Source organism: Lithobates pipiens, unplaced genomic scaffold (genome assembly GCF_037356315.1).
Source record: "Lithobates pipiens isolate NorthernLeopardFrog02 unplaced genomic scaffold, aLitPip1_a1.2 Scaffold_19, whole genome shotgun sequence".
NCBI lineage: Eukaryota > Metazoa > Chordata > Amphibia > Anura > Ranidae > Lithobates > Lithobates pipiens.
In genome coordinates, this window is record NW_027507764.1 from 419,803,701 (window position 1) to 419,818,595 (window position 14,895).

The window sequence follows — 14,895 nt, forward strand, 5'->3', positions numbered from 1 at the left end:
ATTTATTATTTTAAATTTTTATTTTGTCTAACAATTCCTCGTACAGTAAAATCCCTGTTGATTCTGACAGAAATCCAGTGAGTTGTTTGACTCGACAGCTCTGCCTCTGTAGCCATGAAATCTTAAAGCTGAACTCCAACTTTCTATTCACTAGAACTGAATGGAATCATCACTCCCAGCATAGATCAATACCTCCTGTGCCATGTCGCTCTGATGTCTGCAGATCCTCTGATGTTCTGAGTTTATGTGGCTTTGTATCCTGTGACGTCTGAATGTAGACGGAGTACCTTCCAGCCACTTCCTGCACCATCTCTAGCCTAGAACACACCCCTCTGTATTCTTTCAGTCTGTGCAAATGATTTACAGTGCCTTGAAAAAATATTCATACCTCTTGAGATTTTCTACATTTTGTCATGTTACAACCAAAACGTAAATGTATTTTATTGGGATTTTATGTGATCGTTATAGACCAATACAAATTGGAAGGAAAATGGTTTTTAACTTTATTCACAAATATCTGAAAAGTGTGGTGTGCATTTGCGTTTGGCCCCCTTTTACTCTGATACCCCTAACTAAAATCTAGTGGGACCAATTACCTTCAGAAGTCACCTAAGGGGTAAATGGAGTACACCTGTGTGTAATATAATTGATAATCCCTTGACGTTTTCCAAATTTTGTCATGTTACAACCAAAAACAATGTATTTTATTGGGATTTTATGTGATGGACTAAAACAAAGTCACACATAATTGTGAAGTGAAAGGAAAATGAATGGTTTCCACCATTTTTTACAAATCTGTGAAAAGTGTGGCGTGCATTTTGTATTCCGCCTCCTTTACTCTGATACCAAAATCTAGTGGAACCAATTGCCATCAGAAGTCACCTAATTAGTAAACAGAGCACACCTGTGTGTAATTCAATCTCAGTATCAATACAGCTGTTCTGTGAAGCCCTCAGAGGTTTGTTAAAGAAACTTGGTGAACAAACCACATCATGAAGGCCAAGGAACACTCCAGGCGGGTCAGGGTTAAAATTGTGGAGACGTTTAAAGCAGGATTAGGTTATATTAAAAAAAAAAAAAAAAAATATCCCAAGCTTTGAACATTTCACGGAGCACTGTTCAATCCATCATCTGAAAATGAAACGATTAGGGCACTGCAAACCTTCCAAGACATGGCTGTCCACCCAAACTGACAGACCGGGCAAGCAGAGCATTAATCAGGGAAGCAGTTAAGAGGCCCATGTAACTCTGGAGGAGCTGTAAGAGACTGTCCACAGGACAACTAATAGTTGTCCATACAACAAATCTGGCCTTTATGGAAGAGTGACAAGAAAAAAAAATGAAAGAACGCCATAAGAATTCCCGTTTGCAAGAAGCCATGTGGTGGACACAGCAAACATGTGAAAGAAGGTGCTCTGTCAGATGAGACTAAAATTGTAACTTTTTGTCCTAAAAGCAAAACACTATGTGTGTCGGAAAACTAACACTGCACATCAACCTGAACACGCCATCCTCACCATGAAACATGATGGTGGCAGCATCATGTTGTGGGGATGCTTTTCTTCAGCAGTGACAGCGAAGTTGGTCAGAGTTGATGGGAAGATGGATGGAGCCAAATACAGGGCAATCTTAGAAGAAATCCTGTCTGCTAAAGTGTCACTCTAGATGTGCAAAGCTGGTAGACATATCCCCAAAAAGACTTGCAGCTATAATTGCAGCGAAAGGTGGTTCTACAAAGTATTGATTCAGGGCGGCTGAATATAAATGCATGCCACACTTTTCAGATATTTATTTGAAAACCATTTATCTTTTTTCTTTCACCTAATTTATGGGCCACTTTGTTGTTGGTCTATCATATAAAATCCCAATAAAATACATTTGCGTTTTTGTTTGTAATGTGACAAAATGTGGAAAAAATCAAGGTATATAAAGACTATTTCAGGGCACTGTAACTTCCTTCACAGGTCTGATGGTAGGTGGGATCAAATACATGCCAATTAGCATTCATTCCCACTCAGTCACACCTACAGGAATAGTCCAAACCTCCCGCGTCCTGCCTCACAGATCACACCCTCCCAGAGCCTGAACCCTCCCTGAAACTACAGAGGCATAAATCATGATGGGGCCCGTAGTATCAGGACTGGTAAAGGAAGAGACCCAGAAACCTGCCTTTTACAGCTTAAGTAGGTAAGCTGCAGATAAAGACACTGGGGTTGGGATTCATTTACGTTGCACAGTGCATCTGTTTTGGGGAGTAAAAGCTGGAGTTCTGCTTTTAGTAGTGTTGTCAGTCTTGCCTGAGCTCTTCCTTTCTTTACCACAGAACAATTTCCCAGTACATTGTGGAATTAAGGAAACGGGTTCTCTGTAGTCCAGTGCGAAACATGATAGAGTTGCGTCACTGTTGAGAATTTTTAGTACAGTGGATGCACTATGCTGTCAGTTTAAACAGGAATGTAGGAGCACATTGGATTTTTTTGTTGAGAGAGAGAGAGATATGTAATATGTAGCTCTCTCTACCTCTATCTATATCTGCTATAGCTCTCTTTTTTTTAAAGCATATTTTGTAGTGATGAACTGAATTTTTAATTTTTTTTGCCCAGTTATACACTTTAATAAAACTCATTGATGGAACTTGCCTTAATGTTTTTCGCTGATGAATTTCAGGGTTCTGCCAAGCAGGGAAAGATTTGCGATTGATGTCACTCTGCAAAGAACAGGTGGAGGTTCCGACAGGATTTCTTTTAGTTGGAGTGAAGAACCCATCTCTCCCCGATCACATACTTGTCTGTGCAGTAGATAAAAGATTTCTTCCTGATGATGATGGCAAAAATGCACTTTTAGGTAAGTATTGCTGAGGTCCAATTACTACGGTGTGACATTATCACTTGCACTTACAGCAAAACTACACTGCATCTGAGTACCAAAAAAACGCTATTTCATTCATTTTTCAAATTCAAAGCAAACTTGACCACCCATCCATGTCTCCATGTTTTATCCACTGAGAAAACATTGAAAAACACCCCCTAGCATTTGTGTCCATACATGGATGTTTTTTAGCTTTAATGAGCAGTGGAGTTTATGGGCTTTTTTCTGAACGCCAGATGGTCTCCGTGACTGTACTCTACGATGGTACTCTTCCTACTTATCCAACCGCACCTTTAGCGTTTCTTACAACTCTACTTCCTCCTCTCCTCTTCCTTTCTCTGTTGGGGTCCCCCAAGGTTCTGTTCTTGGACCACTCCTATTTTCAATCTAAACCTCCTCCCTGGGTCAACTGATAGCCTCCCACGGCTTCCAATACCACTTCTATGCTGACGACACCCAAATCTATTTCTCTACCCCTCAGCTCACTCCCTCTGTCTCCTCACGTATCACTAATTTACTATCAGATATATCAGTCTGGATGTCACACCACTTCCTCAAAATCAATCTATCCAAAACCGAACTTATAATTTTTCCTCCCCCATATGCCCCTTCCCCCTGATCTCACTGTCAAAATTGATGGCACAACCATAAGCCCATCCCCTCATGCCAAGGTTCTAGGTGTAGTCCTGGACTCTGAACTCTCCTTCAAGCAACACATCCAATCACTGTCCAAATCCTGCCGCCTCAACCTCCGCAACATCTCCAAAATACGCCCGTTTCTAACCAATGAGACAACAAAGCTCTTAATTCACTCGCTGGTCATCTCTCGCCTCGACTACTGCAACTCCCTTCTCATTGGCTTACCTCTACATAGTCTATCACCTCTTCAATCCATTATGAATGCCGCTGCCAGACTCATCCACCTTACCAATCGCTCGGTGTCTGCTACTCCTCTCTGTCAATCCCTCCACTGGCTTCCACTCAGCCAAAGAATTAAATTCAAAATACTAACAATTACATACAAAGCCATCCACAACTCTGCCCCCAGCTACATCACTAGCTTAGTCTCTAAATACCAACCTAATCGTCCTCTTCGTTCCTCTCAAGACCTCCTGCTCTCTAGCTCCCTCATCACCTCCTCCCATACTCGCCTCCCCAATCCTATGGAATGCCCTACCCCAATCTGTCCGCCTATCTCCTACTTTATTAGCTTTTAGACGATCCCTGAAAACACTTCTCTTCAGAGAAGCCTACCCCACCCACACCTAACTGTATTTTCATTTTCTCCATCAGCTCATCCCCCCCACAGTTAATACCTTTTGTTTCAACTTGACCCTCCCTTCTAGATTGTAAGCTCTAACGAGCAGGGCCCTCTGATCCCTCCTGTATTGATTTGTATTGTAAGTGTACTGTCTGCCCTCATATTGTAAAGCGCTGCGCAAACTGTTGGCGCTATATAAATCCTGAATAATAATAATTTGCGTTCAAAGTGCCGTTTTTCACCGCCAAAAAAAGACAAACGCTGATAAAAGCTCATAAACACACAGTAATAAGCGTTCGACGTTCTATTTTTTTCAATGCATTGTGGGAGTTTGGAATGCACTGTGGGATTTTTGGAGTGTCCTCTGTGTATTTTTATTAATAATGCCCATAAACGATAACGCTATAAAACGCTCATAAACGCTAGTACAAAACGCTGTTAAAAGCATGTTTTACAACCAGCATTTTCTGCCAGCAATCTGGCGTCCAGAAAAAGCTTTTTTGAGCTTCAGTGTGCATGGAGCCTAAAACCTTGAGAAAAGAAAACTGTAGGTATTGACCACAATAGCCATTATGGTTCTATTACACATTTCTGTGATACAGTTTAGAATGGCAAAGGTGCATGGTGCTTAGCTCCAGGGCGGTAGGTTTGGCCCACTGTTGCCAGGATCATGGAGACCAACAAAGATAATAACATAACTTGAGGTGCCTACAGGTAGGCAAGGCATTTCATTTTAAAATTGGAGACCTACACTTATATTGTAACAAGACACTAATCTCTCTCCTGCCCTATGCTCACCTTTTCCCCAACTCCACAACCTATTAGTGGCTAGCTTGCACAACCAATTGTCAAAATCTTCAATATGGGGTCCTATGATGCATTCTAATTCTTGTGAGTGAATGAGATTGCGGTGTACATGTGTGGGCCCAGCCAATTGGATTTTGACAAATGGCTTTGCAACCTAGGTAGCAATAACCTACAGAGGCAAGTATAATTGCAGTTTCAAAGTCGGTCTCTCTAGATTGACCTAATACTTTTTCACATTTCACCATACAAATGTCATTGCAGTCTCCTAAAATTAATGATTTGTCAATGTTTTTGTTGCATGAATGACTTGAAATGTAGCCAAATTATACTGAGCCTCTGGTTTGCTATGGCTATAGTTAAAAACCTTTTTGGATTACTGAGTCTTTCTAGGTTCTCTATCTTCCCCTTCTTTTTTTATTTTTTTTATTTCAGCTGTTCATTATATTTTTAACCAGTTCCAAAATAAATATAAAGTAGTTGCATGTTTTCTGGGAGATGTTTATTACATATGTATGTGTTTTTTTTAAAGGTTTCTCCGGAAATTGTGTTGGATGTGGAGAACGGGGGTTCAGGTATTTTACAGAGTTTTCAAACCACATAAACCTGAAACTTACAACTCAACCAAAGAAGCAAAAGCACTTAAAATGTTACCTAGTGAGGAACTCCCAGGGGTTACTCTGTAAAGGACCACTTATATGCTGGAAAGGTAAGTCCAATGTTTGTTATAGATCATGGTTAAAGCCTAGTAGACATGATAAGTTTATCGGATGAGTGATCGCCCGTCTGTTTTTGGGTTTTTTTTTTTTTTTTGCATGCTAGTCAACATATTGAATGAGATTAGGTTACTGAAAAAAAAATTGCACGTTCTGTGATGTATTTGTGTTGTATTTTTGGACAAAAATTTTACTGATTAAGTGAAAATCGGCTGATTTGGTATTGTACGAGGATAAAAATGTTTTGTCCCTTCAGAAAATTTTGCATGGCCACTGTGTACAAATGATCAGATTATTTTACGCTCATGTCGAAAGCGAATTTCATTTTATTTTTCTTGTTTTCTAATAGTGTGTATGAAGCTTAGGGGTTAGACTTTGCTTTATTGCTATGGTAGTTTTTCCCCACACTTGGGGAAGCAGAGAGTCACAATGAATAGAAGTGAGGGATAATCTGTAAGCAGTAAAAATATGACTGAGGTTTTATTTATTTTGCACTCTATTAAAAGGGTGCTTTTGATAATATTTGTATCTCTGTTGGAATGATTTTCCTCCGTTCCCTGTCCTAGTTAGCCAAAAATTCTAAAGTGCTTCTGTCCCTTCACTACTCTTTTCAAGCTAATAATATTGTTTTTGGTGTATTTAAAATGTTATAATCTGTCAAAAATGTATGTGATTTTAGCAATTTTGTCACTTTAAAAATATACATATATGAATATTTGTTATGTAGAACCTCGAAGTCGACCATTTCCTGCTCCAGTTGTCAAGCCAATCACTCCCCTCTCAGAGAACGGAAGCAGTAATGGATACAAGTCCAGATTCTCTCCTTCAGGTAAACTAAAAGATAATGAGATCTTTGTAAACTAATTATCATTATGGATCACTTCACTTCAATCCTAGGCCTAATATAACCTTCGATGAAGTGTTTTGTAAGGCAGAGGAATTCCCTTACTGTTATTGCCGATTAACCCTCTTTTGTGGTGGCCATACACACACTTCACTGGGAAACAGATTTTGCTTATTGAACACATTTTCATATATCTTATAGATTTTTGGCTGCTAATGGCAAAATAACCTGCAAATTAACTTATCGCCTATCATTTTATAGAAGTCTTCTGTTTTTGAAATACCTATTGGCTATGCAGAACACATGAAGTAAACTCATAGAACTGTTGTTGACGTACACCTGGAACAACTGCGGATATCTAAAAGCAGTGGCTCTTCTGCTTGGATTGCAGCTCAGTTAACGCTATCAAGTATTGTTTTTACACATGTGAATGGGACAGCCATGTATTATATTAAAATGAAATGACCACTCTTAGAGAATTTTGGTTAGAAGTGGGAAAAATGTAGCACATGAACCACTGAGAAATTGCATGGAAGAGATGAACAGGGACGGTGATGGTTTTCGTTAATTTGAGGAAGATGTTTCCTTAATTGTTGTCAAGATTGAGATCATTGAGAATTTTCCTGACAACTATGGTGGACTAAACTACATTCAGCTGGTTGCCAAACTTTTTAAGCATACAAGACCATGAAATGCAACCTGGCACTGAAGATTTATTGCATTACTTGGAATTTTCCCCCCTGAAAATCTAGGTGCAGTCGGTGATGACCACGATGAAAGGTTTCACCAGAACATTGCTGCAATGAAAAAATGATTTCAGGGCAATTGCAATCCATCAATGCTGGCTTACTATTGTTGGACACTGCAGCAAAATGCACCATTCACTCCATGAAAATATTTGTCATAGTTTCGTCCTCTGCATTTTCTCAGTGACAAAACCTAAACTAAAATACATTTTGAGTTAAGTCAGTTGACAAACTATGAGGAATATCGATTCCAATTTTCTGCAACAAACTAAAATGGAATGAAATTGTAAGGGAGGGATGTTTACCCACCTGAACTTCTGCTTTCCTCAGAGCTCCACCTGTCTCTCAAACCTCCAGCCCCCTCGACTAGGCAAGCCGTATTGGCTGAGAGACACAGGCTCCCATCAATCCTTTCCCTTTCCTATGCAGTTTCATACATTGCACTCATTCACACTATCTCTTTGGCACCCTCTGCTGGCCTTTTTTTTTTCTTGGCAACTCAATTGTATCTCCAGTCTATAATGGCACATTAAAATGTAACTACTTCCATACTGGGCCATAGTAAAATGATGCCAGCAGGAACACGTTCCCATTCTGAGCGGGCATTATATGACGTTGTCCCCTTGGGACACAGCCCATCCCACATCAGTGTAAAGAGGCACTAAATATGGCTCTTTACTACGTGACCGACTGTGTCCGGTCACATGCACGGTCCTTGTGCATGGTGCTCATGGGCGCTTAGAGCGGCGATCAGGGACGAGGCTTGTCACCCTAACACAGCCCATCCCCAATCGCAGTAAAGAGCCAATTTAATTTGCTCTTTATCATGTGATCAGCTGTGTCCAGTCAGTCCTTTACAGGATGTAAACAAACCACGGTAGCGAGCTGTTACTGGGTTCTCCTTCTCATTCACAGATGGTGTGTGAGTAGGAGATTGCGTTAACAGCTCGTTGCCGCTTACAGTGCACACCAGCACAAACTGATTGCCCCCCCAGTAATGAAGAAGACCTGTCAGCAGCCCATCCTCATAGAATATACCTTGGGGTGTTTTCATTCCAAAATGGGATAATTCCACTGTCCTGGTGCTCCAGGACCTTAAAAGTATGATCGGTGAGAATGAATGCCTGAAGGTACTACTTCAATGCTGAACCTCTGTATGTGGCCAGGCTGTGTAAAAGTCTCGCACATGTGCTATCGCCATACTCTGGAGGAGTAGCAGAATGGTATTTTGGGGTGTATTTGGAAGTTTGCATATGCTGTGTGTGGGATATAACTTGTTGTTATAACAATTGTGTGTGTGTGTGTGGGGGGGGGAATAATACATTTTCCCCTAAAATTGTGGAACAAATTATAACTTCAAAAACTCACTATGCCTCCTACTAAATACCTTGGACTGTCTACTTTTCAAAAAGGGGTCATTTGCAAGGTATTTGAACTTCCTGATTTTTTTTTTTTTTTTTCGAGCCTCAAGATTTCCTCCCACTTCCTGTTTTGGTTATTGGACAGGAAGTGAAGGGAAATTTCCCCAATGAGACATAGATTGCAAAAAAAAACCTGACAGGGGTTATAGGTTTTGCCTATAGTTCTACTTTAATTTCAGATTTCTCAAGATTTCTACAACAGGTGTTCAAAAGGTTCCTTTCCTGAACGAGATTCTTAGTCATTCAGGAGAGGGAGGTTGAACCTCACCTAACTGCAGCAGCTCCTAAACTCTGGTGTATATTTTTTTTTGAGGGCTTTAGGAGTTTTGGAGAATAATTCACCAAAAGCTCCTAAACAAGATTTTAGGAGCTGCTAATGTACATGAAGCCTTAGGGCTCATGTACACACAGACTAGGTTGACCACTGCCCACGGCAAAATCGTGCCACAATTTCACTGTGACTTTGCCGCGTTTTGCAATCAAAACAGTCCTATCCTGAACGCGATCCTTCCACACTCAGGAGAAGGAGGTTGATCCTTCCCTAACTGCAGCAGCTTCTAAACTCTTGTAAAAGCCTGTGTGTGTATGGACACATAACCTTTTATGGCATTGAGTTGAGGCGCTTTGGCAAAAAAAGGGCAAAAGCTCCTAAATAAAAGTTTTTAGAAGCTGTAGTGTACAAGAGCTCTTAATATGTTTATAATAATGTGTTTGCATATTTTATATCTTCAGACATACAGTCTTTAGCCTTTGCCAAAGCTCCTGCCGCTCTTCATTCAAGTACCCCTCAGGATCTGTCCCGAAATAAGAGCATCATTAAGCCTTTGCCACTACCAGTGCACCCCTTGGGAAAGACCTATCCTGGTAAGTAAGCTAAGTTTTCATACAGTGTGTTCATTGTGAAAATAATACAGTATATTCAAATATTTTATATCTGGATCCTTTTTCTTCCAGCACCTATTTTATTTCAATCACCAGAAACCAATGGAACCACAAGTGTAGCAAGGGGTACTTTGCTAACTCCTGCACCTTCTCAGACTTTTTCTCAGTCAACGTCCTCAAGTCCTGGCAGCATTAGTGGAGAAAATGGTATGGAACTACCCACACTTAAATGATGGATTTGAGGTCTTAAATGCCCCATGATTCATGCAGTGTCGGTGACTCTTCATAATCGGTGTTCCCTTTATTTTGATGGACTTGTAAAAAGCTGGACAGAAAGTATGATTTGCTTGTCCAAGCATTTTAAAATTAAACAAGACCTAATGTAAGGGGTTGGTTAAGGGATATCTTCTTTCCTTTTTTTAATTTTTTTTTTATTATACTGCTTTTTTTTTTATTGAACATATAAACAGGGTAACTAAAGCATATACGACATGCCATTGAAACAGAATACAATTCCAAGCTATAAAAAATATATTCTTGTCTCCATCCCAGAGTACATAGAAGTAGTATAACACAGTGGTGTATTTGGTTTTGTGCTGCCCTAGACAAGACCTGCCGTGGTATACCATTCTGGTCTTTGAGTGTGATGGGGAAGCTGCAGCCATTCATAGTTAACAGCTGCAGCTTCCTCATCAAACCCTGAGACGTGATTCGTCCCAAGTGCCATATATAGAATTATTGCCATGAACTGACATTTGCAGTTATACCTCACATGTGTGGGATGATCACTCAGCAGCATTTTATTTAGTTTTTATTAAATTTGTTAAATATTTTAAATATGCATTTTTATTTTTACATTGTTGTTTTTAGTTTTTTATATATATATATATATATATATATATATATATATATATATATATATATATATATATATATATATATATATATATATATATATATATATATATATATATATATATATATATATATATATATATATATATATATATATATATACATTTTTTTTATCACATTTATTGCTGTCACAAAGAATGTGAACATCCTTGTGACAGAAATGGGCACGAGACAGGTACTCTTTATGGACAGATCTGGGGGCCAGATCCCTTCTCTGCACTTAAAAGCATTCAAAACCCGAAGTTCAATCTTTTTGAATGCTTTAGATTTTTAAAAACTGGAACCAATGGTTTCCAAGTAAACCAAAAGTGATGTCCTTCATATTTACCAAAACCATATAATATGAGGTCAAACCTTAAGAGTTTCACTTTGTATACAGGCCTTTGCACTGCATGGATTTGGTAAAGCTAAAGGAAATCAGACAACAAAAGTTGAATAGTGTGTATGGGGTCTTAAGCCTCGTGCACACGATCCAATTGTTGGCCAACCAAGCATCAGATTTGTGTCTTAAGGGCGTGTGCCTGGGTCTTGTCTTGCATATTAACAGTACACAATTTTCATGCAACAAACACGAACCTAGTGATGTACTAAGAGGAATTTCAGCTCTTGAGCGCCACTCTGGGCCCCTTCTGCTAATTTCATGTTTGGTGAGCATCGATTCTGAGCATGTGTGTTTGTACTTTCGACTTTTGTGTGACGGATTTGTGTACTGACCATCAGAAAATCTGACAACCAACCGTTGTCCACAGAAAATCTACTAGCATGTCATCCAACATTTGTTGGCCGAAAGTTGGACAACAATTGTCAAAAGGAGCGTACGAACGGTCAGTTTTTATGACAGTCTGTCAACAGACAATCTCCTGCCAACAATTGGATCGTGTGTATTAGGCTTTAGAGTACCATAAGTTGTGTACATACCATTTAGCATGCTTCCTCATTTTACTGTTTAATTGTCAAGCATATATTAGTTTTCTGTCCTTCTCGATCTTCTCAGTTGGGATATCGCACATCGACGTTAGACATTTCATGTTCTTATTGAAGCTGTCATAATAAAATATTAGATATTTACTGTACTTTAGAAGATGTGGTCTATTTAACATTGTGACTTAAAAGAGAGGCTTTTTTTTTGCATTCCAGCAGTAATTACATTTTCTGGACCGCCCAAGAAAAGACACCGGGGATGGCCTCCAAGTTCACCACTTCAGACACCTGTTTTGGCCTTCCCTGCACCTCCTATGCGCCCTATAACAAGACCAGGTACAGAGTAAAATCTAAGAACGCTTGTTACTTGTGCTTTGCAAATTCTATATGTTTTTAGCATCTGTAGACCTTTAGTAGACTCTGTTAGACAATTCAGTGGCTGGGTTGTTCACACATAGACAGCTATTGTTTGATATCTGTATCTAAGCATGTTGCCTTTACCAACTAATCAGATTTGCTATTATACCACTGAACGTTTTTAGATATCTGCAACATATTTTCCACTTTTCTACCCAGATTCTTCTGCTATGCATATATACTGTATGCTGATAAATGTTATACTGTTCCCGACTATTATGTCTTCTTACCTGACCAAAATAAGGTTAAGGCTGTCGTGGTGTGATCCCTGGGCTGCACAATGGTCAGTCAGTTTACAATTTGACCCTAAGGCTGGGTTCACACGTGTGCAGTGCGAATTGAAGCTAAGTTTTTACAGCGAATTGACAAAGTAGTTGTTCAGCGTTTCACGTCCCGTTTTTGATCAGGGTCAGTTATACACAGGGGCGGACTGACCATTGAGCCACTCGGGCACTGCCCGAGGGCCCCATGCCACTAGGGGGCCCCATCAGGGTTGCCAGCCTCAGTAAAACCAGGGACAGTATGTAAAAATTTGTGTGTTTTTTTTTTTTTTTACATCTGTCTCTGAAAAGTCCCTTACCGACATCCTTTTGGTCTAAAAATCCTGAGATTATAGCTGCCCCACCTATCCAGTACCTTCTCAGCCAATAGAAACATGTCTGTGTATACTGTGTGATTGTATACTGTATGGCCCCATACTCTCTGATTGCCTGGGGGCCCCATAATCTCCTATTGCCCGGGGGCCCCATGAGTTGTCAGTCCGCCCCTGGGTATACATCAGGATCAGTTAAGGATTTTATCCTGTTCACAAATGCATCTGCGAACCAGATGCCTTCCCATAGAAGATAATGTGCTTGCAATTCACACTGCAATGCCCAGAAAACACACAGAGTGCGAATGCAACGCACATACGTGAACCAACCTTGTTCAAATGAATGTATTTTAAAATGTCGTGCGAATTAGCTGCGGTGTAAGCGGGAACCATTTCGCATAGGTGTGAACCCAGCCTAAAGGATGACTAAAACCATAAACAACCTGATATAGATCGGCTTACCAGTTTTGCAGTAGTTAAAATATATTACATTTTAGTTCTCATTAGCTTTCCCTTTTCAGGCGAAGATTTTTGGCAAGTACCGAAAATGCCTGTTTATCTTGCCTCAAATGGAGTGTCTTTGTCTCTTCCCCTCAGATGAGCAGGAGGCACAAACAAATGTCTTTCATTTGTTAACTCATTTTATTAACTCCTATATCCTAGCTTTACAAAGGCAGACATGTTTGAAGTCCAGCCTGGGTGACAACCATGGCTCTCTCCATAGATAACGTGGAGAAGTAAACATTGCCAACAAGGGAGAGAAAGTGTGTTATTTGCAGGATTACTAGGTTAAAATGAAGGAAGAATAGCAATATATTACATTTATTTGTGAGTATGTAACTAGTGAATTTAGACTTCCAGATAGGCGTACTTTTTTTGGATCATTGACTCAAAGCAGCATGGTGGTCAACTAGCTTTTTCTGGAAGTGAGATCAACCACAACAGCCTGCAAATTTCTCTCAAAACAAGTTTCCTTTAAATGTAAAACTCCAGAATGCTACATTTTAATTCAGTTTTACATACCTTTAAAATAACTCCATTTATTTTTATTTACAAATCGCCTTAGTACTTGACTTGTATCCACTTTAGTCTTCTCCCATAATTATGGGGGAGCCAGCAGGTGTGAGCTGCATGCTAATGTGCCAATAAAAAAACAAGCTGATTAAAAAATAGCGATGACCTCATCAGTCTACTGCTGCTCCTTCTCTGTCCAGTCAACAGGCTGGGTGCAGAAAGAGGACACCATGGTATTCCTTAACTATAACAGACAAAGTGGCGTCACCCTCTTTGCATTCTTGTCTGATGAAGGTGCAGGCTTCATCCCTGGATTAAGCTTGGGAATCATTTATGTATCATTTAATGATGTCAGCAAGTCATTGGTTTCATCTCAGTTACGTAATAAGATGTTGGAGTATTTTAAGGGATCATTCATTCGATCAATGCTGATCAGTGCAGCGCAACACAGTTGGTGTGAATAAATAAGATTTGTCTAAAGGTACTGTGGGCTACTTTGTGAAAGATGCAGTGTACACCAGAGAAACAATTTTCCATGTGCTTGTATACAAAGTCTGCAGATCGATATTTTGCTTTCTAATTTGATCATTTTATTATTCTGTTGCATGTTCTAGTCACTGTGCCGCCGCCAGTTTTGGGAGGAGTTTTCCAGCCACAGCCGATCCCAGCAGGAGAAACTGTAATTGTGCCAGAAAACCTGTTGAATAATTCTGGAGTGAGGCCTGTTATTTTGATAGGTGAGCATTGCAATTATTAAAATGCTGGTGCCTATTATATTACCCCCCCACCCTGTAGAATAATAATGCAACACATTAAAGAACTCTTTCAATGTACAGTACTTTCCACTATGCTAACCAATGTAGTTAACACTATAAAATATGTTCAATAAACCTGAAGATTTTAGTGTTGAAAATGAAAAAAATGTATGGTCACTCTCCCAGATAGTCCTTCTCAATCAGGGAAAGACTGATTGTCCAGCACTCTTCAGCTAAGTATGCATACAAGTACTAGAACCAAGCCAAGCATAAGTGACATAGTCCATTACATCTATGTTGGAAGTAGAGAGAACTATATGGACAGGAACTCTTTTTACCTAATAAAATAATATGCCATCTTCACATTTAAAGCAAATATATTGTATATTCAGCAAGGGTATATTTTGAAGTTTTAGTTTTTTTCTTCAAATGGTAGCATTATTTATATTAAGTTGATTTTTTTTACTTGTATATTAAAGTGGAACCTTAGGCAAAAAAAACATACAGGTGGTATTTGATCACCTCTGTGGTTTTTATTTTTTGTTAAAATTTAAAAAGACCGAATTTAAAAAAATAAAATTTATATTTAGTTATAACATTTTGCAAACAGGTAATTTTTTTTCCTACACTGATGAGGGCACCGATGGGTGGCAGTCATGGGCACCGATGGGTGGCAATAAATGGGCACTGATCTGTTACTCTGATAGGCAGCACTGCTAGGTGGCATTGATTGGCACCA

The 14,895-nt window shown here is 39.5% G+C and overlaps 1 protein-coding gene across 1 annotated transcript in view; it reads left to right on the top strand.

Moving 5' to 3' along the window:
* Positions 1–14,895, top strand: part of GREB1L (GREB1 like retinoic acid receptor coactivator) — a 192,644-nt gene that overhangs the window by 103,480 nt on the left and 74,269 nt on the right. The window contains exons 5-11 of the mRNA XM_077492552.1: positions 2,668–2,844; positions 5,466–5,642; positions 6,377–6,478; positions 9,393–9,524; positions 9,615–9,749; positions 11,595–11,714; positions 14,016–14,138. Coding sequence (XP_077348678.1) covers positions 2,668–2,844; positions 5,466–5,642; positions 6,377–6,478; positions 9,393–9,524; positions 9,615–9,749; positions 11,595–11,714; positions 14,016–14,138 — 966 coding nt within the window. The remainder of the gene's footprint in view (positions 1–2,667; positions 2,845–5,465; positions 5,643–6,376; positions 6,479–9,392; positions 9,525–9,614; positions 9,750–11,594; positions 11,715–14,015; positions 14,139–14,895) is intronic.